Genomic DNA, 26,067 nt, shown 5'->3' on the forward strand with positions numbered 1-26,067 from the left:
ATTTACTCAGACTACAATGACCTGTGGCTTAACTGCTAGATATTTTATTACACGTTACTTTTCAAGAAGAGTTGTTTTCAAAGTTATCGCTAATTTTCCCACATTTCCTTGTGAAGAGGCCAGAAGCTACACTGAACACTCTCTGCACGTATGTGCTGGAGGGAAGGGTGGTATTATAACGTATGAACACATTGCGTAGCAGCTCTTAATTGTGCAAACATGCTGGCTGTTGGGTTTGCGTGCCCAGATGCATGTATCAACAGACGGCACGCTACTAATGAGCAGCTGTGCTAGCGTGCAGGGTTTATTTTTTAATGTTTTTTACAGCCCGCTAACAACCCTTTGCATCTGTGTTCACATGAGCTTGGTTGATTGTGGTACATTGTGGGCATGCACAGAACACAATGTTTTGCCACCATGTTCTGCTGTACAAGTTGAACGCCCGCACAGTAATGAGAACTTTGGTTTCACAAGTTAGAATGAACTGTTGTGTCAAACCCACAGCTTCACCCTTTCGTTACCATGCCACTATGCAAAGATCACCAGTGACTACAGATTCGAACTGCAGTTTCAGGGGTAGTGCCCGCCCCCCGAACTTACTGCACCATCTAGGGAGGCGTTTATGTGTAGTTTGTATTGTTTCCACAAAGCGGCAATTTTAAAACAACCATGAAGTTGAGGTTCTTGCGCGGTGTGCATGTAGCAAGCACGGCGTCAGCTGTGGGGCTGGTGCGCACTCAAAAAATCACGCTTCATGCAATTCTGCTGCATCTGCAGCCGAAATTTTTGATGCATTAAGCAGAAGTAGTTGTGGCGATGAAATTGCCGTCAGATTTGGATTCCAATGATGAAATTGCACAATTCAGAACAGGACGTCATCTTCCGCTTCATAATTCAGTTCCATCTTCCGCTTCTTAATTGTTTGTTCATTCCTGAAGCTGGTTCACGCATCGGAGTAATGTAATGAATGATATTTCTGATTTCTGCACTGTCTAAACATTGTATGGGAAAGATATACTTCCACAATCCTAAAGAAGAATAAAGTTCCAGTCCAGTAGAAAACGGGCATCGACCTAGGATTGATGCTCTATAGCAGCCTGAGGCAGCTTGTGAAATCTCTGTGCATCTTCAGAATGGTTCTAAATTTTTCGAAACATCTTTCACAATAAATTCTTGTAACACCGGAACATTCTGTAGCTTTTTCAAGTGCATTATAAGCTTTTTTTTTTCATTTTCATGTGAGTAAAACATTATTATGGGGACATACTTTCTGTATTTCGGCAATTTTTTCGACTAGGCACCTCAAAAGGACTTTTTGTTAAAACTTCACATATAATGTTGAAAAGTACAGCCTTTGTCAAAAGTTTGGAGGCCAGGGGGTTTTCTCTTGAGCCACACTGTGTCGTTCTTAATGGATCTCTAGCGCTCCAAATTTCCTGGACGTGAGAAGATTTCTGGTACTGCCTCCTGCAATAGGTAGGACTTCCATGAATGCTCCCAGAGTCCCAATATAAAGCTTGGAAGTGAACAGCCTGGGCTCTAAACGTTTGACAAAGACTGTACATTGATCAAGCTATAGTTTCAAACATTTTAATATTTTTTTTCTACAAGAGATATTCTGATGTCAATACAATTTCATTCTTATTTGCAGTTTTGTTCGGTGTTCGGAGATTTATTTCTCAATATTCACACAAAGTATTTGCACTGAAATAAGTCTTCAGCAAGCACATTCTATTCCCATCATTTTCATGCATGTTGCATTGTTTTCATCTTCCCTATCTTGCAGCAAAAAATTCTCTCCTACCTATCAAGACCGTCATTTTTTCCATGGTAACAAATGAGTCAATAACATATTTTTACAAACAGACAGTGAGGCAATAACTGAGACATCCATGATGCATGAGGCTCACACGAAGTTCACTTACAGTGGCGAAATTTGAAGGTGCAGGCTTCTTTCCCAAGCCATGCACCTAGGAAAGCTGAGCACCAGGCCAGGCCATACCTCGTACCCATTTGAAAAACCCGGTGGATATCTGGATCAATGGAGTGCCGAAGCGGTGGTCTAGTGGCCAAAGCAACCACTTTGCATTCAGGAATTGCTGGCTTCAATCTACGGTGCCACCGGGTACCCACCAGTATTGTAGCCCTCAGAACACAACAAGGGAATTTGGAAAAAACGTCTGACTTAAGCGCTTGCTTTGCAGATTTTTAAAAACAAACAGAATGTATTGATAACATGGAACGGACAATTCACGCCTTGCAGTCAAAACTGGTCTATATGGAAGATTACAATAGATGTTCCACTTTAGTCATTTTTGGTGTAAGCGAAGAACTAGATGAGACAGAATCTGATCTAAAACAGAAGATTCCAACTGAAATTTTTCAGAAACACTTGATGTCCATTGTACTTCTGTCGGTAGAATTCATCGTTTAGGAAAGAACACTCTCAACAGGCCTGTGATCATAATTTTCCAGGATTACAATGAAAATTAAAAAGTCCTTAATAACGCTCACAAGCTCAAAAGTAAAAATGTATCTATTCAGAATAACTACTCGAAGGAAACCCTCAAGAAACGAAAACTATTATGGAATAGTGCTAAAACTGAGAGAGACAACAAAATGAAGGTGACCTTAATCAATGATGAGTTGCTCGTTGCTGGCCAAACGTTTTTGTGGGATGATACCACTAGCGCAAAGGTGAAACTGCCATCACGGAGCACACGAAAGAGTGAATGATGTAGTGCACAGAGCAAGAAGAAATTAAGACTTATAAACATAAATGCGCGGAGCATAATCAACAAAAGCGAACAGCTTGAGGTACTTCTTGGCTACAGTCCACATGCTGTCATCAATACTGAGATGTGGCTCCTCGATGAAATAGATAATAAAGACGTTTTTTCTACAACTTATCAAGTCTAGCGACTTGACAGATTATCAAGAGGTGATGGAGTGGCGGTTCTGGTTAAAAACAATATTCATGCGACTTTCACTCGCCAAATCGATGATCATGAAAGCATTTCCCTTAGCTATCTTATAGGGGCCGCTCCATCTTTCTATTCGCTGTTTACCGAGCTCCAGATTCCCCTCCTCAGTTTTTGCGCAATTTGTCAGAACGCATGTCTTCATTCAAACATAAAAACATATTTCTTGTTGGTGATTTTAACTTACCTGGCACTAATTGGGATTTAACCTCATCTAACTCATGACATTGCGCAAATGCTGAACAATTATCTGACATTATGCTGTGTCACAATTTCAAACAGGTAGTAGCACAAACTACACGTAATCATGGCTTGTCTGCCTCAATTCTTGACTTGATTTTTCGATCCATCAAGGATTGTCTGATCATGAGTTGGTGTATTTCACTTGCGATTTCGTCACTGATAAACATGCCGTACCGTCCAAAACCATGCTTGTAAAAGATTTCTCGCGTGCCAGGGATGAGAGTATTAGATTTTTTAGATCTGTGTCTCAGCGGCTTTGATGAAACTGACACATCTGAACTCTGGTCTAAGTTTAAAGACACGTGCACATATTGTATCAACCAATTTATTCCAACAAGAGCCAAAAAAACTGGCAAATCTAGTCCCTGGATTACACGAGAAATCTTGCATCTCAAAAGAAAACTTAAACGCTTAAGGAGAGCACGTGTCCCTCGCAGCATCATTCAAATGAAGCAGGCTTCTTTCACCAAAGCTGTTGCGGCTGCTAAGTCACATTACTTTCAAAACATTTTGCCGAATTTCATTCGTAACGCTCCTCAGAAATTTTGGAATTTTTTAAGCAAACAAAAAAAAACCCTGCCTGCTATGATGCATGAGGGCACATTGCTCACCAACAAAAAAGATATTACAGACAAGTTCAATTCATATTTTCACAGTGTGTTTTTCCAACCTACAAATAATTTTACAACTCGTGATTCTTGTTCTCAGCCTGTGCACGATCACAACCTGGTATTTTTGCAATGCTATTGAACCTTAAAACAAAAGCAACTCCTGAGCCTGACAAAATACCTAATTCATTTTTACATTGTTATGCTGAGATGGTTTCGTACTTTTTTGCTATCATTTTTCATGCTTCTTTTTTGTCTTCAAGTCTACCACCTGATTGGAGGGTGGCCCGTGTCATTCCCAGACACAAAGCAGGTGATGCCGTAGTGTTTAATAATTACCGTCCCATATCGTTGACCTCTTCATGCTGCAGACTTCTTGAACATATCGTAGCCAATTACATTAAAACATTTCTTGATGACAACAACATATTATCGGCTTTCCAGCATGGTTTTCGCAAAGGCTTTTCTACGGTCACCCAACTCACATTCGTAATTCACAATTTCGCTCAGGTTCTTGACAGATGCGGCCAAATAGATGTCATAATTCTAGATTTTAAGAAAGTTTTTGGTTTAGTTCCGCACAGTAAACTTACCCATAAACTTGAAACTATCAGTCTTCCTTCTTTTATTGTTAACTGGGTTGCGTCTTATTTATCTAACCAATTTCAATATGTTAGTATTGATGGTCTGGTGTCCCACAAGACAGTGTCCTTGGTCCATTACTCTTTCTTATCTATAATAATGACATTACCAACATCATCACTCATACTCTTCAAGTTAGGTTGTTTGCCGACAATTGTGTTTTGTTTAATGAAGTTGAAGTTCCAGGTGACCAAATTTTACTTAGTCATAACCTGCATAATGTTAGTGAATGGTGCATTAAATGGAGGATGAAACTAAATGCTGACAAGACAGTATTTATGCGGGTCACTAATAAAAGATACAGTCATTCCTTTATATATAATCTTCCCACCCGGCACCTTTCAGAAGTCAAAGAATACAAGTACCTAGGAGTAACACTAACGAATACTCTTAGTTGGAGTAAACATATTGAAACCATATACTCTTCTTCATTTCGCAATCGGTTTTCTTAGGCACAAGTTAAAACAAGCTCCCCTTAACATTATGCAATTGGCATATTACACCATGATTAGACCAAAACTGTTTTGGATCCTCACACAGACTAAAATTAATGCCCTAGGAAGAATTCAGCACAAAGCTGTTCAGTTTATTTAAATATCGCACCACTGACTCACCATCTGCTCTATTGCTTCAACATAATATACAGTTCCTTGAAGCTCGGTGCAGAATACTGAGCTAACGATTTCTCTTTCTATTAAAAAATAACAAATTGTCAATGACTCCTGATTTGTATCCTCAACTGAAAACATCCAGGTCAACAAGAAACAGGCACACTGAATCGTTAAAGCCTTACTTTGCCAGAGCTAACATAATCAAATTTCTTTTTTCCCCGTACCATTACCGAGTGGAATCAGCTATCACCATCATCAGTATTTGATATTGATGCCTTAGAACAGGCATTGAATCTATTTGTTGATGTCTTGCCTCATACTTTTGTTTTGTGCTTATTGTGCCCCTCCTGCCAGAGCCCTTCACTGGGCCTGCAGTATGCTCTAAATAAATAAATGTAAAATAAATAATAGACACAATATTTCTCCCTGAATGGTGCTCAGCTCTCCTGGGGTGAAATACTTGGTAAGATGCTCTTAGGCAAACCCATACTCAGTGGCAAGATCTAATAATGTAAATTCTCTTTACGGAACACAGGCACAACCATGAGTAGCTCGTGCCTAATTAGTTTTAAAAGGTATTTTTGAATACAACCACTGATATTCACTCCACATATCCATGGGTACTAACTACATAAAAGGTAGATGCACCGTGGAAGCAGACTAAAATTTTTATTCCTTGAAACCTGATATCACAGGGCAAGTTAAGTCTGTCGGTAGACATATGCTTGTTTGGCAGACGGCCCTTTCAGTGCTCCTGATTTCTTAGTTGCATTGTTAGGTGCTTCTACAATAGAACGTAAACAAACTGAGTGTCGAACTCCTATCTAGATAGCCTCACATACTGGAAAAAAAATAAAATTGCAAGAAGAGCAAGGAAGAAATGACACATACACAATGCTATGTCTGTGTCTTGTATATGTCTCTTCGTCCTCATCTTAGCTGGACTGTTATTTTTTCCACAATAGAAAACCATCAGTCAACACACTTTCCCTTCTAATAATACAACACACTATTGCAGTAGTGCTGGTTTCAACAGAATCCTTGCTTAATGCTCTTTCTTGAGCTATACCCCCGCCTCCATACTCTGGAGGCTACCACACTGGCTGCAGTAGAGGCAAGTTGCAGCACTGTCTGACAGAACGAAGGGTCTCTACATAGAGGCCATGTGACATTTCTTAGAATGAGAACTGCCACAGAAGATGGCTGTGACCCGTTTGTGGTCTGGACATGATCGTGTGCGGTGCTTCTCCGCAGTCTGTTCGTTTTCACTGTCACAGAGGAAACACCTCTGCTAGCACCAGTCTTTGCCATCAGGCTGAAGCTTTTAGAGCTGTGTCGTTGGTTGCAACTTGCTTTTGGAAAAAAAAATCAACCACTACATCAATTACAAAAAAAGTAACTGATTACCTGGAAGATTACCATTTGAAAAAGTAATCCATTCATTACAAAACTACGAATATATGCAATCAAGTATAAGTAGCAAATTACTCGAAATGCATTACGTACAACTCTGCCCCTACACAAATACACCCAGCTCCATTCACCAGAAGACATGCAGCACCGGAACAAAAAAGGGTGGCAAACTCTCAGACAGCACTGGATCACCACTGCCGATATACGGTGGGCTACAAAGCTATGTAGTAGTAACAGCTGTGTAGCAGTGAGATGCTGTCTCAGATAAGGTTCATGCTAGGAGGGCCTCGCAACAGTGAGACAGGAGGAAGCGTTAGTTTGTAGCCCCCCCCCTTGCGTGAGAATGGATAACTTGCGAAATTCTGTAAGTCAGCTTCCTGAAAAAATTTTTCTCCAATTCGTAACCCTCATTCACAAACTGCGTTACTACCTCCTGCTCTGCAAGCAAAGAATTGTAGATGAGATAAACAAGCATTTCCCCATTTGACCGCCCCACTTCATCTCAAAATGATGTGATCACGAGCTGAAAGTTCTTGAAATTCCCTGTTGCATAGACGTCCTCTGCAATTAATTTTTTCTACGCACTTCCTCTCACTGGAATCAGCTTCCCAAAGATATTGTCCACTGTAATACGTGTGCCGAGTTTCAGTTCCTTTTATCATCCAATTTGTCGCAGAAACATATAATCTGTTTCACTTTTTCTCCTTATGCTGCATCGCGCTTTTATGGGATAGAGTACGAATTTCCTACTGCATTGTGAGTTTTTTTACTGTGGTGCCTGCAAGCCTGCTGTTTTGTGCTGCCTTTTTGCTCTTTTTTTTCTTTTTTACATGCTTTCCAGCTTGCTTTATTATTATTATTATTATTTATTAGTACCTCACAGGCCCCGAAGAGCACTGGATGAGGGGGGCAAATCGAAAAAGAGGTATATACAGATGGAAAAAAACCGTGATATCGGTACAAGAACGCGGTACAAGTCAAATACAAGAAAGGAACACGAAATTTATACAAAACAGAGTTAAAATAACATCAGACACGAAAATAGAGAAGAAAAAAAAGCGAAACACGAACATGAGAAAAAAAAAAGCAACCAGGGGCAACAGAAGTGGTAAATGGGAAAACAACGTTAAGAAAAAATGAAACTGTCGTACATTTCGAACATCACTATGGCAATAAATGTATACATAGATGTTTTTTAAACTCACCAGGATCAATGAAAGAGATTATGTTGTCAGGAAGATCATTCCAGAGTTTTATTGCTCTAGGTAATGCAGAGGAATTAAATGACAGGGTCTTCCCATATATCCGGTTGAAGCCGAGTTGATTGTGTAAGCGTTGTGAAGAGCGGAAAGGTGATGCCAGAGGTAACAACGAAGGACGGGTGTGAACATATTTATGGAACAAACACAGAAGTGAAATGGAGCGACGAATTTCAAGTATCTGTATGTCATTAAGGTTTTTAAGCTGGGATACACTTGCGAGGGGACTATAATTGCTAAAAATGTACCGGGCAGCACTGCTTTGAATGGACTCGAGCATATCTATGAGATATTTTTGATGGGGAGACCATATAGGTGAGATAAATTCCAGCTGTGGGCGAACAAATGTAAAATATGCAAGTTTTCGAGCGGAGCTAGGTGAGTTCCGAAGGTTCCGGCGTATGAAACCTAATGTCCTCGATGCCTTTTTGCAGACTGCAGAAATATGAGAAGACCATGAAAGATTTGGTGTGAACTGAATTCCAAGGTATTTGTACGACGTAACCCTAGATAGAGAGGTATTATTTATAGAGTATATGAAGTTAGAAATAACATGCTTGTGGCTAAAAGTCATTGATTTACATTTATTAGGGTTAAGAATCATTTGCCAGTTTTTACACCAATCAACAATAGTGTCAAGATCATTTTGAAGGGTCAGGTGGTCAGTCTCAGAAGCGATCTTACGGTAAACAACACAGTCGTCTGCGAAAAGGCGTAAGCGGGATGAAATGTTAGTGGGAAGGTCGTTAATGTAGATTAGAAAAAGTAAGGGTCCAAGTACGCTTCCCTGTGGTACGCCTGAGGTTACATCACATAGGGATGAGGAAGAGCCGTTGACAACTGTGAATTGCTGACGTAATGAGAGAAAGTTTTGAAGCCAAGATAATGTGAGGGAATCAAGGGAAAGGGTAGATAATTTTGTAAACAGCCGGCCATGTGCAACTCTGTCAAATGCTTTTGAAAAATCTAAAAAAATGCAATCTGTTTACTGGTTATCATCCATGTTGAAATGCAGGTCAGTAGTAAATTCAAATATCTGGCTATCACATGAGTAGCCTTTCCTAAAGCCATGTTGATTTGAAAAGAAGAAGTCATTTCGTTCCAGATGGTTGTAAATGTGAGAAGCGATAATATGCTCAAGTAATTTACAGCATATGCATGTTAACGAAATAGGTCGATAGTTATCAGGAGAGTTTTTGTTGCCCGTTTTGAAGACAGGGATGACTTTGGCTTTTTTCCAGTCAGTGGGCAGTTCTGCGGAGGATAGTGATTGCTGAAATATATGACACAAAATCTGGCTGGAAATTGAAATTACTAGCTCATCTTCAAGCATAAATTCCTGTACAATGTCCCCCATGTTATAATGCCCTTATGGTGTTGAAGGGACTTGAATAAAACAAAATAAAATAAAGAACAGGGAGTGCAACCAAGTCTGTGAACGAGAGTGTTTTGCTGGAAAAAAGTTTTGCAGTTAAGCTTACTTACAGAATTTTGCAAGTTGTCAACTGTGACCAATGACTGCTCTCACCGAATGTTTGAACTAAGCTGTAACCTTGTTTAGTCACTTTTTTACTTTGGGGACACAAGATCTACAGAGATAGACTTCAACCATTGAGGAAAAGCACAGAAACCATCACTGAAGCACCAAATCCTGATGATGTTGGCTACTTGAGATCCAAAAGTGGACTTCTCTCGTAGCGGCGAAAGTGTCTACTGAACATGTCTACACTACAAGCAACCTTGCATGCATTGTTACACAATAACAGCCACTTGAGTTGAATAGATAAACAGACAGCCTTCATCAAAAGCAAACAAGCCATCATGGAAAAAAAACTTGTGGCATATTATGACAACTTCTATTAATCTCAGATGGATTGCCATATGGTGTTGCTGCATTGCTTTCACATTGAGTAGGGGATGTTGAAATCCCACTCACATTTTTATCTCAAACACTTAAGCCAGCAGAACAAAACTACTTGCATCTTGGAAATGAGGTATAAGCCATAACTTCTGGCATCACACGATTCATGGACTACCTGCTGTGCTGCAGCTTTGTTGTAATCACGGGCCATAAGCTGCAGGTCGGCATCTTTGCTGGACGTAAGGCAACCCCAGCCCTCACTGCTTCACACACCCAGCACTGAGGACTCACACTTGGAACTTACACGTACACTAATGAGCTCTGACCAGGATGCCTGAATGGGAACACCGACTTTATCAGTAGGTTTCCACTTACATTGCTACACGCTGACCTGCCAGAGCCATCAGAGCTCGTGAACCCAACCCTGAGCTTGAAAGAGCTAACAGTGGCAGCTAAGCAACTGCAACAATACACTACCTGTGATCAAACCCTCTGCCAAGTGCTGTATTAGGCAGAGAAGGATGGCCACAAAGCATCCCCAGTAAGTTTTTACAAGCACACTGGCAAAAGATGTGACCAGCTGAGCATGAACAGGAATTTCTTGAACTAGAGAAGCTAAGCCATCGTGCTACCTCTTGCTCAGAACCACACCTTGAACCTGCTTATGAAAAGCATCAAGGGTGGTCAAAATTATTTCGGAGCCCTCCACTGCAGTCCCTCCTCTCTTCTTCCACCCCCTCCTTCCTCCTTTCGCTCATGGCACAGTTGTAGTGTCCACCGAGATATGCGACAGTTACTTCGGCATTTCCTTTTCTCAAAAACTAAAAATGGTAGCGAAGGTCTTTGGTATGCTGGCCTGGAATGGATGCTCAAACATATAACTATGCTCAACAAAGCGCACTGTGCCTAGAGGACTCTCCAAAGCCAGCAGTGACATCCAGAACCAGGGTCCCTGCCTGAGTCAAGTGAATGCTGGGAACTCATGAATGTGAACTACACTGGACATCTTGAAAAAAAACTGCTCTTCATACTTATAGACACAAAATCAAGGTGGTTTAAAGCTGCTTTCATGCCGGGCAGATCACTTGAGGGACATCATTGCAAGGTATTTGGCATCAAGCTACACAGTGACTGACAATAACATGCACCCTGTTAGCAAAACATTTCAAAAATTTGTGCTAGGAAATGACATTAAGCACGTGTGGACATCATGGACATCAAAGCTCAGTTAAACCAGCAGTTTGATCTGTGAATGATGGCCTCAAAAAAACAACAGGCAGAGAAATCGAGCTCCAGCTTGCTAGATGGCTGCTTGTGCTTCACCGAGCACCCTGTCCAAATGGAAGGCCTCATCTCAGCTGATGGTAGTACAGCCAATGAAAGCAGAACTGGACCTCTGCATGTCTACAAGGGGAAAAGAGGGTTCCTAACAAATTGCTGGGAGATTTTAAGCAGCACATCACAAAGAAGCAAAATAGACCCCAACCAAAGGGAGACAAGGTAGTTTCCAAGTTTGGTTTATGGGGGTTTAACGTCGCAAAGGGACTCGGGCTATGAGGGCGCCGTAGTGACGGGCGCCGGAAATTTCGACTACCTGGGGTTCTTTAACATGCACTGACATCGCACAGTACATGGGCCTCTAGAATGTTGCCGCCATCGAAATTTGACTGCCATGGCCGGGAGCAAACCCGCTTCTTTCGGTTCAGCAGCCGAGCGCCATAACCACAGAGCCACTGCGGCGGCCAACATCTAATATTGGTACAGCACTTAGGTGGTGGTTTGGCAAAGCTGAAGAAGCCAATGAAACTTCAATGACAATTTTTCAATGCCTCAAGAAAATGTCTGACACCACAATGATCAACTGAAGAGGAAATTGATTGCTGCAACAGCAAGTTCTATATCTCTCGTTGACCTTAAATGAAAGCCACATAGCCAGCACACCAATAACAGTGAAAGGTGCAGTGACACCGTCCAAGAGACATTTTCAACATGAACTGCTTCCATGCCTCTAGGGTACTGATAACTTTTTTTGGGGATTGCTACGTATTAACCAGAGCACCTCACTGGATGGCACAACCACCCCAGCATGTAACAGCCATATTCCTCGTAGTATAGGCACCATATATAAACCTTGATTTTGTTACATAAAAGTACCAGCATTAAAACTCATGAAAATAACCCCAATGAGAGACATTTACTGCATCTAATGCAAGCAATTGTGCTTTCTCCTTCACTTCATGGCTTGTAACTGGCTGAAAGCCTATATCTTGACGTTCCATGCTGATGCAGCTTTTTAATACAAGCCATCATGCCATGTTCCTAAAAAGTTTACAGCCTTCACACTTTTTACAACAGAGTACTACTTTGAAGCTGATGATTAGTAGTAACAAGAACAAGAGTTAGCTCTCAATATTTCTAAATAGAAGGATATTCATTTATTTAGTACATACTGTGTACCCTTGGGTACAAGCAGAGAGGTGTATATAAAAAAACAATAATGAACAAATCAAGAACAAGCAAGCACCAAATTACACAATTTTGTTATCACACTACGTAGTTAATATTTGGGCAATTGGAGTTCAAAATTTTTAATGCACGTGATGTTCATAAGCACGGTTGATGTAGTTCAAATTAGCAAGTTTGCCATATTCTACCTACTGTCAAGACTTGCCCTCCTTTGCCAACCATTATCTTTAGCTTCTTAAATCCATTATGAAGTGAAAGACATACTTTGAGACATTAGACAGCAGGACGATGATAGCCTCACTGGATGCCCAGCAGAAAAAAAACCCTACATTTTGAAGCAAGAGCGATGAGTATATAGGACAACTGTGGAACAGCTTTCCCTGTGTTCATGATCTGTTCAATTTAGCATTATGTCAACTGCTCCAAACGTGCACAAGCATATGCTGGAAAAGTAATAAAAACTCCTGAAGCTGCAAGATAGATACATGATGCCAATGATGAATGATATACGCTCCTTCACATACAAACATGCAAAGAAAGAAGAATGTACAAAAACTCACCTATAAGCCTCATAAAGCTCCTTTTTCTTCTGGAGGTTAGTGTCGTCATACTTAAGTACCCTGCTCTCAGGAACCCACTCATCCCAACTGCATCAAGAAATAAAAGAGAATAAATGCTGTAGTAGGATACAACTTAAAAAACAGCAGTTGATAACACATCCAGCGATTCTGGACAAAAGCATTTTTGAGCAGAAAACCTTTGATGAATGCAATTTTTACACAAATTGGAAGATTTCACTATAACAATCAATCTATCCGCCATCACCTGATGGAAGTCCTGAATTTTCTTTTTTCTATTAACGTTTTTGTTATCATCAAAAGCATTCCCCATTGTTTCTTATGGCAGGGATAACTGTTCAATGTGATCGATAGAAACAATTCTCCGATTTTCAAAATTTGTCTGAAAATAGTGGACACGCACTGGCCACAGTCCACCGCATCCTTTATTACAGAAAGAGCCCTCTGTGCTATCACCGTTAGATGCTTATGCTGGTAACCGGAAACCCACATGCAGATGTCATCAGTGCAAATCAACATTTGCAGTAATGTACGGCCATTTGGCCATGTTAAGACTCTCCCTGTCAGCAGAGAAGCTCTGCTTTGAGCTGTTCCAAGCAGAAAGTTATCACTGCACGCACTTAGACCTAATAGGCAAGGAACATAGATTCATCAGGCATGCCACGCAAGGTTCCTGGGCATCCTCCTTGACTCACATCTGAAATGGAAGACAGCGGTGGATATCGTTTCCTCCTCGCTGCCAAGTCTAAACATACTGAAAGACTTGGCAGGTGTGACATAATACAAAATCTGTCGCAGCACGAACGAAACGGGGACAAGAGAGAACAAACACGACAGGATGAGCGCTCTCTCTTGTCCCCGTTTCGTTCGTGCTGCGACAGATTTTTGTATTATGCATCAACACCAACTAGCCCAAACTTCAGTACTTCTTCACAGGTGTGACATGGGGCATAGGTCCTTCAACAATGTTAAAGCTGCACTCAGCAACTGGAACCAGCACAATTCTTTACTCACTGACTTTTCTGTCATCACCAGACAACCAGTATAAGTGCCTTCAGATCACCCGCAGGAAAGGTCTGAAGACTGCGCTGGGGATACCACACCAGGCTTCTTCTAGCAAGGTCTTAGAAGAAGCCCATTGGCTTCCCTTGCATCTGCAGGCCTCCAAAGACTGCTTCTACAATTAGTTCACCTCGGAGAGATTTGAACAGGTCACGTCCTGCTCCGGCCACTATGAGCTAGGATGCAAAGCCAGTTTTTTGCAGCCCTTCACATCCTAAGCATGTGGGTTGGTCACCCACAGGACACGGGTGTCAGCAGAAGTTGCCACGGTTTTATGACGGCATTCACTGCCACCTCAACAACCCAGGCTTATGCACAAAATAACTGCTGCTTTTGGCGGAAATAAGACCCTTGGTTCCTGAACACCTGAACAGCAGCGTCTAGGGGACCACCTGCAAGTTTACACTGATGGCCCAGTGAGTAGGCATGCACAGTTTTGCTCAATCGCATTTTAAGGCGGAAGCCTTTATTGCCTCATCGTTGTAAGCAAGAGCTGTCGACAGAAATGTCACGCTTTTCAATTGGTCGAAATGGTTGTGACGTCACAGTGCACGAATTTCAAGCGGAGCCAATTGTACTTTGGCTAGTAACCATGCAACCACTTTAAGGGACCGTATAGTGATGCTCCAAGTAAGTGGGATTGAGTTTAGTTAACTGTTTAATTAACCAATTAGCCTAATTAAGCTTTCTAGTTACACCAGATAAATAAAGAAAACCGAGTGGGAAATTTGTCGAGTTGGGGGATCGAACCAGGGACTCCGGAGTGCGAGACGAGCACACTAAGCGCTCCGCCATGCCAGCTCGATGGTTAGGAATGAACAGAGGCACGTCCAGTGAATACAGTGTCTTCGTTCATTCCCATCTTCCTTCCCGTTACAGCAAGGTTCAGGTGTCCACCGAGATATGCGAAACAGATACATTTCCTTTTTTCAAAAACCAATTTACCGACGAGCAAGGCGTACAGCCGGGTAGGCGATGGTGTTCTGTGGACTCCCTGGCAGCATTGCAAGATGCTGTCGTGTTCCACTCTTAGAGGCAAAGCTTAACATCTTAACCACACATCAGTGACACAAGCAGCAAACACCGCGCTTAAGGCTTTTGCCTCACTGCACATTACTTTAGGTCAACAAAGTGCTCCCCTGATTTTTTGTAGTACCTTGATATGCCTTGGGTTGGGTGCCTGCAAACAGCAGTGTCGTCCACTATGGCTAAATCGTTGCCCATTGCAAGATCACACAAATGTCTGTCTTTCTGCAAACCACAGACAGTTGCCATTCTGTCTCACTCCAAGTCTGCACTAGTGCACGTGCAACGAGGGTCTCCCATTGATAAATTGCCTCTGGTCTCTAATTGGGATGAGGAAGCTACAGTTTAAATGATTTACAGTTGTCTTCCACAGGCTACCATCTCACGTTGGCATTGCTAATAACACGGTGGTATAACTTCTAGCCCAAGAAGCTCGGTCTCATCAATTTTCAATTGCTGTCCCAAAGGACGAGAATTTCGCAAAGCAGCTCGCGGTGCAACACTTTTCTGCATTTTACCCACATCTGCATCTCCCTTGCATTACACGAGGCTTGCTTTGTGAAGGAGCTACTCTCTTGAATCGACTGCGCACGAATTCTGCCTATATGCATGTAAGGATGCAAAAGATTCACCACACCACTTTACCTGTGTGTGTGTACTGTGATGCTATGGGTGATGTGACCACATTTTGGTTTGGTTTATGGGGGTTTAATGTCCCAAAGTGACTCTGGCTATGAGGGACGCCGTAGTGAAGGACTCCAGAAATTTCGACCGCCTGGGGTTCTTTAACGTGCACTGACATCGCACAGTACAGGGGCCTCTAGAATTTTGCCTCCATCGAAATTTGACCGCCGCACCCGGTATCGATGTGACCACATTTTATTTTAGCATTGCCACGTTTTTGTGCTGAGTGTGAGACATTCCTAGAAAACCTGAGGTGATTTAACGTTGCACTCCCAAACTGAGCAGCAATCAGTGTCACGAGCACTCTGGAAGTTTTTACAGGATGCTGGTATTGTGGAACAGCGTTAGAGAGACAATCATTTAAATCAGTGACTCAGACAGAGCAACTTCCAACATTCCACAGTAAGGCTAATCCCGCCTGTACTTTCAGACTACCCCTACCCACGCTGTCCTGTATTACACTGCCAACCAGTTACAGCAGTGATTAAAAACATGCCACAGACATCCAAATTCTTGTGCTCGTAATTTTGTCCCGTGATTAGCTTCTTGTTTAGGTAACAAGAAAATCTTTAACAATGGTCTACTTCTTGTCACAGAGGAATTCTGTTGGATGATCCTGAATTTGGGCACAGCTCCACTGCAGACTTTAGTTGTATCCGACCATAGAGACAATATTTCAAATCGCCACTCTACACATTAAAAGTTGGTTTGGTTTATGGGGTTTAACGTCCCAAAGCGACTGAGGCTATGAGAGACGCCGTAGTGAAGGGCTCCGGAAATTTCGACCACCTGGGGTTCTTTAACGTGCACTGACATCGCACAGTACACGGGCCTATAGAATTTCTCCTCCAAAGAAATTCCAGCCGCCGCGGCCGGGATCGAACCCGCGTCTTTCGGGTCAGCAGCCGAGCACCATAACCGCTGAGCCACCGCGGCGGCGCATTAAAAGTTGAGCCACACATGCCATTCCATATGATATGAATGGTGTACTAGCAATTATGGCACTATGTGTTAGGATAAAACCATTGTGACAGCAAAAGAACAAAAGCGGAAGCCATGTACGGGATGAGTCGACCAATTAAAGCCCTCAGAAGTTGTATCTTACCACTTGTTCCATCCTCTGTAGTGGACAAAGTACTCGGCTTTCTCGTCTCTAAAACGAACCTTGAGGCACTGGAAAAGAAAGTGGACGGATAGATGGGCGAGACTGCCGCACCATAAAATGCCCAGGAACTGAATGCACAAAAAAATTACAAGAATGCTCACCTTGGCTTCATACAGGAGCGGCCCGTCGAAACACAGGATCATGTCACCTAGAGAACAAGCAAGCCGCCATTAATTACGCTCAGTATCGCGGGCTCACCGTAGTGCAGGACTTCTGATTAATTTCAGCCACCTGGGTCTTCTTAACGTGGGCCGACATCGCGCAGCAGACAGGCGTATTTTGCATTTCGCCACCATCGAAATCCAGCCGTCGCGACTCGGATTTCCCGTGTCCTAGGGCTCCGCAGCCGATCGCCAAAGCCAGAAAGCCACCGCGGCGGGTTACTCTCGGCAGTAAAGCAGAACAATAAATTCATTCTGATCAAGATTATAACGCGTTTCGGGCGCATCACAGCTTTGTAAAAGCAGTTCGCAATTATATAAACTGACGCAATACTGTCGCCAATTATACGCTCGTTACGCACGCTAAACTGTAAGCTAGCATTACACGGCCCCTTATTTCACACCCTATGCCACCTAAGGACATTCACCACAATTCTGCACCAATTAGCACAAAGCCGAATCGATACAGCCATACAGAAATTAATAGTTCGCCGTCTTACCTTCCTGATACTGACTCGTCAGGTCCATATTCGCCGGTAGAATCTACTCACGCCGTTTCGCACGCACTACGCACTGCGCATATGACCAGAGTAGAGGAGTCCTACGTTCTACCGTCTAACGTTTCCCAGGGGGCGCCACAAAAAGAAAGCTCGAGAGCGTCCTTTACTCGAAGCGTGCAAAACAAGTGTGCTGTGAAGCAATGGGGTTTGAGAAAATCTTTGGACGGAAAAATATTTTTTGAGAACCTGCAGACTTCCGAAAGTTGAGAAACCGTTGTACACGAAAAACAGTCTTGGTCAGAACCCGTTGCTGTGGCCATGGCAGCGACTGCGCGCAGTCTTTTTCGTTGTCTCGGAGTCATTATGAGTGGTCAGGGTGCGCGTCCTTGCTCCGCTAATGTCACCGCATCTGGAGTACGCAAATATGACGCGCTTTTCATCACTAGAGGGGGTGGTTTTGCCGTCTAAGTACTCTACACGTACACGAATGGTTATTGCGTTGAGCGCGCAGGCAGAAAAGCCAGAAAAGCAGTCGGTGGAGGCAGAACTCTCAGGAAGAACTGTTCTTTGGAGCAAGCGTAGAAGATCAGGACAGACAGTCACATGAGAGTAAAGGAATGCGGCTCTCGATCGGGTGCATGGTCGTACACGCTGAGAGCGAACAAGGGGGATATATCTGGAATGAAGTGTTGGAAATATGACGCGCTCGTAGCAGACGAAGGTACCGTAGACAGAAGCTGCTCTCGGAGCGGCAGTATATACGTTATACGTATAAACGCGTGTAAAGGCCGCACTTTTTTTTTTCCAGATTCGAGGGCCAATTTTCGGGGTGCGCATACACGTGATGTGCGAAAGAATTCTTTTTTTAAGTAAAAATACACCAATGAGGGAATGAGTGGCATTTACTCTGCGTTCAATCGTCACTCGCGGAGTATTTCGACTCTGAGCTGGTGCTGTGCTCTGGAGCACGCTCATCCCACAAAAAGCCACGCAGCATGTTCGCTATCAACGCGTAGACGTTGTTCCGCACTTCCATCACATAAGAGAGCAGCTCTTCTTCCAGTTCGGGAAACTCGCACGGCTTGCCTCGGAAAGCGCGCTCTTTGCAGCTTGTGTTTCTCAATGCATCCTTCTGGTTGCACCATCATCGGACGCACTCCTCGGCCACGTCGAATTTCCTGCCTGCCGCATGCTTGCCGTGTTCGAGAGCTAACTCCCAGCTCTGTGGCTATTAAGGTGCTTGCCCATCGTGCTAAAACTGCAACGCTCGGCGGAAGCACGCGAAAGCCACAACTACGGCAACTACGGTGAACACGCTCACATGCCACGAAAGCAACAAACGGCTGCAGCTGGCGATACTGATGCCGATGTGACGAGCAAAAAATCGTGGAAAAGAAAAAAATTTGATGATGATGATGACTGCGACGTCGGGCGCCATCCATAGACGGCACTTAGAAGCTCCTGTGCGCGTGCGTGGCCTCCGCGATCAAGCGCCCCGCGATCACCGTTGCTCGCAGCCGGAGCTGATCGCAGAGGCCACGGCACGTGCATTTAGAAGGCTATTCCCGCCTAGGTCATGGTAAGTTCAGGCGTCGCCCTTACACGGATTTTTTTAAACATTTCCTTCTGGAAAACGGGGTGCGGCCCATAGACGGGTGCGGCCCTTACACGCGTTTATACCTATACATATACAACGTGAAGCGGCAGTGCTATATTTACAACCGGCCCATTTCCCTCTATAGTTATAACGGCATTGATCGTGGTACCCCACGAGATATCAGTAGCAGCCGCCATGAAAACTAGCATGATATGTTTATTTATTGTACCCACGGGGCCTGAAGGCATTACATGGGGGATGCATAAAAAATTCAGCATAAACAGCAACAATAAGGAGGAGGGAAAACAAAATAAGCCAGGAGTACATAATAAGTGCAAACGCAGAAAGGCAATGATATCATAAATGCAGTGGGGATACATTAAAACAGTGTGTAAACAGAAAAAGGCAAACTTTATACAGTAATAAAAAGATACATACTCAGAGAGAACCATTATTAATTTTTCAAAATGTAAAAGTATCAGAAATATGTTTGGAAAAGCAAGACCCACCAGGCTATATATATGCATCCCCAATCTGCAGACCACGAGAATTGGCCAGTATTCTTAAAAGGGGCACAAACTGAAGTTCGCCTGTGTAGATATATGGGGTTTAACGTCCCCCAAAGCGACTCAGGCTATGAGAGACGCCGTAGTGAAGGGCTCCGGAAATTTCGACCACCTGGGGTCAGGGTGTCGAACCGGAACCGAACCCGAAACCGGAACCGAACCCGAATTTTTGCCCGGAACCGGAACCGAACCGAAACCATATTTTTTTCGCCATCTTGGAACTGAACCCGAACCGGAACGATTCAAAGGAACCGTTCCGAACCAGTTCGGGACTCGGTTCAGCCCCACTTTTTTTTGCATCGCGCCATACTTTTTTCCAACAAAACGAGATGACCTGGCGTGTAGATTTACCTGGCGCTCTGTGGTGTTATTCTACGTTTTGTCCTTGTCTGCCGCGCCGAAGCATTTCTTGAAATACGTATGACCAACTGGCCTACAAAACAACCCTTCTCAGGTAGATTTACCCACCCGCAGCTGTTGGCGCTGGAAAGTGCGAAAATGGCACCCAGTATATGCGACAACGAACTTATAGGAAGTCTGGTGCCTGGGAAGAAGCCAAATTGACGATTCTGTAATGTACTACCGCCAATTTTAAAGACTTGTACGTTAGGTTTATGTGAAATACTGAGTTATTACTCCTCCCCTTTTACATATTTGCATAAGGTTTTAATCAAATTGTTAGGCCTGCTCGAACTCAGTAAAGGACTATAGAGACAAAATTTTTGCTTGCGTACTTTCTTCTTTCGGTTTGGCTTGTGGGGTTTAACGTCCCAAAGCCACTAAGGCTATGAGAGATGCCGTAGTGGAGGGCTCCGGAAATTTCGACCACCTGGGGTTCTTTAACGTGCACTGACATCGCACAGTACACGGGCCTCTAGAATTTCAAAGAAATTCAACCGCCGTGGCCGGGATCGAACCCGCGTCTTTCGGGTCAGCAGCCGAGCACCATAACCACTGAACCACCGCGGCGGCGCATTCTTTCAAACGATGGGATAGACATTGATGCACATAGAGCACCCCGTGGTATCTGTTTGCACATAATAAATAATTTATATTCGAATTTCTTCTTGATCCTGTTCTGGTTTAATCAATAGAACGATGGCTGTGACGTGTAGTGGAATTCAGGTCATGTGAGGCGCAAAAAACGGCAATATAACTGCTTATACGTCATTGGTTGTAATTCCAGATCTTGAATCAGGATGATGTAAGTGCTACAGTGAGTCAAAACAACATATCAGCGTTTGTATTAGTTTTTCCGCGCCTCACGTGATCTAATGTTAAAGCACACGTCACAGCCATCATTCAGTTGATGAAACCGAAACAGCATGAGTGGTGGTGGTGGTGGTGGTGGTGTGATACTTTTTATTAACAGCCTTTATGTTAGGCATTCAATAGGTCCTGGGCCAAGGTGACGAGGGCGCGTTGCAGGTTCAGGTCCCGGGAGGCAAGCCAGGTGGGCCACGGTGGGGGTGGCGGGAAAGGATAGGCGAGGGACTGGAAGGCTACGTGGCACTGAGAATAAATTTTTTTCCAAATTATTTAGTGGCAGTAGGCGAATGCCACACGGTGACCCATGTATCCTAATATCTATGGCGTTATTTGAAAGAAGGAAATACGTAATAAAATTGAGTGTCAATAATCTTTTAAGCATCGATTGAGAATACCTGCCCTTCCTTCGCGTCATTTACACACAAATATATGAAATATTAGCGCGACGACCCATTGTGATGATGGTCTTTGAGGAATGGAAATGGCTTAGTAGTAGGGGTGTGCGAATCTCAAATTTTTCGAATACGAATCGAATACTTGGTTCCGAATATCGAATCGAATATCGAATAATCAAGGACAGACGCATTAAACCATCACAAAACATTTGTTTGAGCACTCAAGAACGTCACAGTTCAACTATCAGTGATGAAATTAACACAAAGGTGTGCGTGGCTGCACAAAAAGTATCTAAGTCTGGAACATGATTCTGAGCAGAGTGCATTTATCAGAGAAGATGGCTAGTACACAACCTTGATTAAGGCTTGCTCGCCATAAGCACAAAACCATGTTGCTGGGATGAACATATAGGGTTGTCGTGAAGGAAAACCGGCTGCTCCACGTCGTCGGGCAGTAGTAGTTCCCTTCTAGCTGAAACGACTTCCCCAGCCACAGAAAATGCCCTCTCAATTGGCACTGAACTGGCACATATTGCGAGGTATTACGTGCACAGCTCTGACTATACCAGATTCGCAGGTATAGCCCCAAAGAAGCTCACCAGCGCAGTCAGCTACTGCATGGACCAACATTACGCATTGCTCTGGGCGCCGCCATGTTGTTATGTCTCTGTCGATAGGACTTGCGGACCGAAATGAACACCGGTGCTCGCAATAGAATATTCGGCTAGATACGACTATTCGCGTCGGGTCGAATATTCGAAACAACACGAATACTTGGATTTCGAATCGAATACGAATACTAAAAATATAATATTCGAATTATATTCGAAAATTTTGAATATTCGCACACCCCTACTTAGTAGTTGTCTCACTTCTCGATAGACACCTGAAGCGCGTCGTAAGGGAAGGGAGGAAGGTGGGAGTGAAAGAAGAAAGAGAGAAACAGGTGCCGAACGAAGTGGAGGTCCCTGGAATAATTTCTACCCCCTGAGGATTCTTAACGTGCACTGACATCGCGCAGCACACGGGTGCCTTCTGTTTTTGGCCTCCATCGAAACGCGGCTTCCGGGGACGGGTTCGAACCCAAGTGCACTGAATAAGCAACCGAGCGCTCTAACCATTAAGCCACAGCAGTGGGTAGTGGAACATTTACTTTTGTAGGCGTTCGTTGTCTCAGATAGCCATACCTCGGCACCATGAGAGGTGGCTCAATCACACTCACACTCACGGCCACTCGCACTCACATCCACTCATTCACACTCACACTCGTGTCCACTCACACTCACAACCACTCACTCACACTCACACTCACACTCATGGTCACTAGCACTCTCAACTACTCACTCGCACTCACACTCAAGACCACTAGCACTCTCAACTACTCACTCGCACTCACACTCAAGACCACCTGCACTCATAATCACTCACTTGCACTCATGACCACTCGCACTCACAACCACTCACTCACACTCATGTCCACTCACACTCACATCCGCTCACTCACTCATACTCATGACCACTCCCACTCGGGACAACTCACTCACACTCATTACCCCTCGCACGCACAACCACTCATTCACACTAATGTCCACTCATATTCACAACAACTCACTCGCACTCATGTCCACGCAAACTCACAACAACTCACTCACATTCATGACCACTCGCTCTCGCAGCGACTCACTCGCGTTAACAACCATTCACTCACCGGGTTGTCCACTCACTCTCATTCACGTTCACTCATTCTTTCCTTCTTTGCTGACAACGGAGGAGACGAGCGACTGCCCTTGTGGCTCCTCTGGCATAGCCTGAGTCGCAAAGATGTGGTGGTGAGCCGCCCAGGCTTTGTCAGGCTATTTGGCCAATTTTCACAGTTTCGATTCTCGAAGAAAGTGGCCACTCATCACGCACATTCTACGTCCCGAACCAATGTTACGCACGTGTGCTGCTGCGCTTGCTGTTGAGACGATAAGTGCCTGTATAGCGCCAGCAGCTAAGATGCTTGGACACGATTTTGAACAATGTCCATGGTTATACGCAGGGTTCTCCATGAGAATAAGCCACGTTTCAGCGCAGTGCCTCCCAACCTCCGCTCACCTAGGCCCCTAAGACCAGAACGGATCGCAAAGATGCGGAATTATTATAAAACATTCATTTCCATGTGATGAAATTGCAAAATATACAAGATATTATTCAGCAGTAGTTTTTATTTTATTTTGTAACATCGGCAGAGGAATATATGGTATAAAGAGGATAAGTGCCTGGTTTTTTGACACTCAAAATGTTAAGAAAGGAGAAGAAAGCTTCGGGGTGATTGCCAGGGTTTCCCAAGAGCTCTTGCTTTCACCCAGACGAAGACATGTCTTCCTCTTGTTGAAACGTTCGCAAACAGCCTGAGGCTCTCCCTCCCTTGTTCACCACGTGAGTACCGGCAGAGGAAGGCAGTTACTGCATTGCTGAAGCATTCATGTAGCATCGCGCTTCCAGAGTGATTTCCATTCTCTCTAGACCCCAGAAAATGTGACAAATTTGTTTTTTGGTTACTGTCACTGCAAAAAAGAACCTGGAAAGATTGCCTCAAAATGACCCAGCAAGTAAACAGTTCTTGGCACGCAACATCGTGGGTTTTCGGCCGTTAAAAAAACCTGCTTGGCCACAGCACTGCACTGAAACAATGACGGAACAGGCCTGACAGAGTAAATGCATGGGGCGGGCTTACTTGGCGATTCGGGGACCAAGATCAGTTGGGGGGGATCGCAGCCCACTGAAATGTGCGCGCGCCTATGACGGTGTCTAACTAACAATAATGAGTTTGCCTTGACAAGAGTCTAGGATGGGGTCTTAATTACCAATATTTGGTCTTCTTTGACAATGACGTTCGGTGACTGCAAGAACACATTGGAGTCGTGTGGCGACTGTGAATACTTTTCACTGCATGGAAATTGGAGCATGTTTTTCAAACGATCGAGTGATTTCCTCACAGAAAGAGAAATGACTGGAATGGGCCGCAAGTAGAGGATTTTCGTGCGTAATAACAATGCTAGAGTAGTTGACATTATCAAGTCATTTACAAAACCTCTTAAGCTTACTATGTGTGACCGATCTGTGGACATGTCTGCGGATAATCCCTGTCTGAAGGTGGCTTTAAAACAAGCCAGGTATTTGTGAATCCAGTGCGTGCGGAGACCACGTGTGCATCCGCGTAATAGGGGGTGCTTACATTGCACCAGATTATTCTTCAGCGTCGTTCGAGGAAGAATGTGCATGCAGCTAATTTGTGAGCAATTTTGTAGCGCACTCCCTTCTGAAACGATAGTACTTTACTTGGAAAAAGCGCTATCCAGAAGTTATTAGAGGAAATTGTAGTATCCGGTTCAAAGTATACCGCATGCTGTCCAGATATCAGTGCGGGTAGGATTGCGGAAAGCGGTGGGTGCAAAGAGATGTTAATCCACATACGTTACTGAAAACATGAAAAATAAATAAAATCGCACTTCACAAGCTCATTTCGATTTCACTCGCCCATTGCCAAAGATAAGGCTCCATAAATCAGAACCACGCCTTGCAAACATACAGCAAAGCTTGTATGCAGTTGTTGACTTGCCATACAGACTGACGGGAGCCTTTTCATGGCCACACATACACAAAAAAAACTTTTTTTTTCGACTTCGGGTAGAGCGTGGGGGAGCTTAATTTCAATGTTTTCCTGTTCTATAAGCACAGTGTAGTGCCGAATATGCTTGCACCCTTCGACCTGTTTATGAAAAGCTCCTGGCCCCCCAAAATCCGCCCGCCGCAAGCAGTTTTCTGTTTTCTTCTGGTCACAATTTTGGCTGTGGCGCCAGTCGGGCGTTTTTTTCTTCACTGCCTTCCCGGTATTGGCAGTTTGAGCAGCAGCACTCGCTTGCACAATAATTTTAGGCGAAACGAAAACTGTTGCCCTGGCTTGATTCTTATTAGCTTTCATTTGCTTGTACTGCTTTTCTTTTGTAGTTTTTTTTTTCTTGAGCGAAATGGTGGCAATACTCAAAGTCATTATATTTTCTATCCCTTTCCCGAGTACATAAAAATTAAGTTCGAACGGTACGTCTACCCAATCAAAAAGGGTACGGCCAGTTTGGTTGCAACCCCATATCCACTGCCGAAAATCGCCGCAAAGTTTCATCACAACTGAGTTTTCCTCTGAGTCTCTTAGAAGGAAATTGCATTGGTGATGATTATTGAAGGGTGCTTGACGTCTTTCAAATTCGATATTGCTCAGTCACGTTGCTAGAGGGCACGTCTGGAGAGGTTAACTTTTTATTAACAATTAACAAAAGGAAGAAAGATACAAGCAAGGAGAAAACTTGTTTACATTTGACTGACTCAGAGTTTTATGGGACGAAACCAGCCCTCCGTCCCGCCAAAAAGCTCGTTTAAACCCTATGTTCCCGCCCTTGGTGGGGACCGTAACCAATCAGATAACTACAAGCATCCACCGAATAAATCATTGGGGAAACAAAAACATCACCAATAAAGGACAGCACAACCAATCAACGATTTTGAAAAGAAGATAGCTAATCTCGACAAACACTGTACAAACTTTCCACCATCAAGATTTCAGAGGATTCTCCCTTCCTCCCGCGAGCTTCGCGAACATTCTCGCTTTCCCACAGTGCAGGTTTTTCAACCTCAGGTAAACCCAGGTTCGAGGAAAGCCACCTCAAGGCCCATCTGTTCAGTACCTTCACTTACAAACTGTCTTCAAGCCTGGAGCGTAGGCCTCCAATGTTTTTGCCTGCAGCTAGCCTGGCAATATCCTGTTGTCCGCGCCTCAAGCTGACAACGCGCGCCGCCGTAGACATGGGACAAAAGCCACGCGACGCGACGCAAATCCGCCTTGCTGCAAGAACGTACACAGTGGAATGCGACCTCTTTGACCTTTCCCGTATTCTCGGAGTCTTGCACTGTCCGACGCCCCTTATCCCGCTGGACAGCGAT

At 43.9% G+C, this 26,067-nt stretch overlaps 1 protein-coding gene across 10 annotated transcripts in view; it reads right to left on the bottom strand.

Annotated features, from left to right (window-relative positions):
• LOC149354677 (uncharacterized) overlaps positions 1-21,883 on the bottom strand; it is a 211,957-nt gene extending 190,074 nt beyond the window's left edge. For 2 of the 10 annotated variants that reach the window (XM_089583454.1, XM_089583465.1), the window contains exons 1-4: positions 21,687-21,877; positions 16,701-16,747; positions 16,540-16,607; positions 12,645-12,731 (exon numbers count right to left, since the gene is read on the bottom strand). In XM_089583454.1, coding sequence (XP_089439580.1) covers positions 12,645-12,731; positions 16,540-16,607; positions 16,701-16,747; positions 21,687-21,717 — 233 coding nt within the window. In that variant the 5' untranslated portion in view covers positions 21,718-21,877. Of the gene's footprint in view, positions 1-12,644; positions 12,732-16,539; positions 16,608-16,700; positions 16,748-17,260; positions 17,338-21,686 lie in introns of those variants that run through there. The other 8 variants (XM_089583455.1, XM_089583452.1, XM_089583459.1 and 5 more) reach the window with 6 other exon arrangements.
• Between the last annotated feature and the right edge of the window lie 4,184 nt (positions 21,884-26,067).

Source organism: Amblyomma mixtum, chromosome 3 (assembly GCF_055824585.1).
Source record: "Amblyomma mixtum isolate Tamu chromosome 3, ASM5582458v1, whole genome shotgun sequence".
Classification (NCBI taxonomy): domain Eukaryota; kingdom Metazoa; phylum Arthropoda; class Arachnida; order Ixodida; family Ixodidae; genus Amblyomma; species Amblyomma mixtum.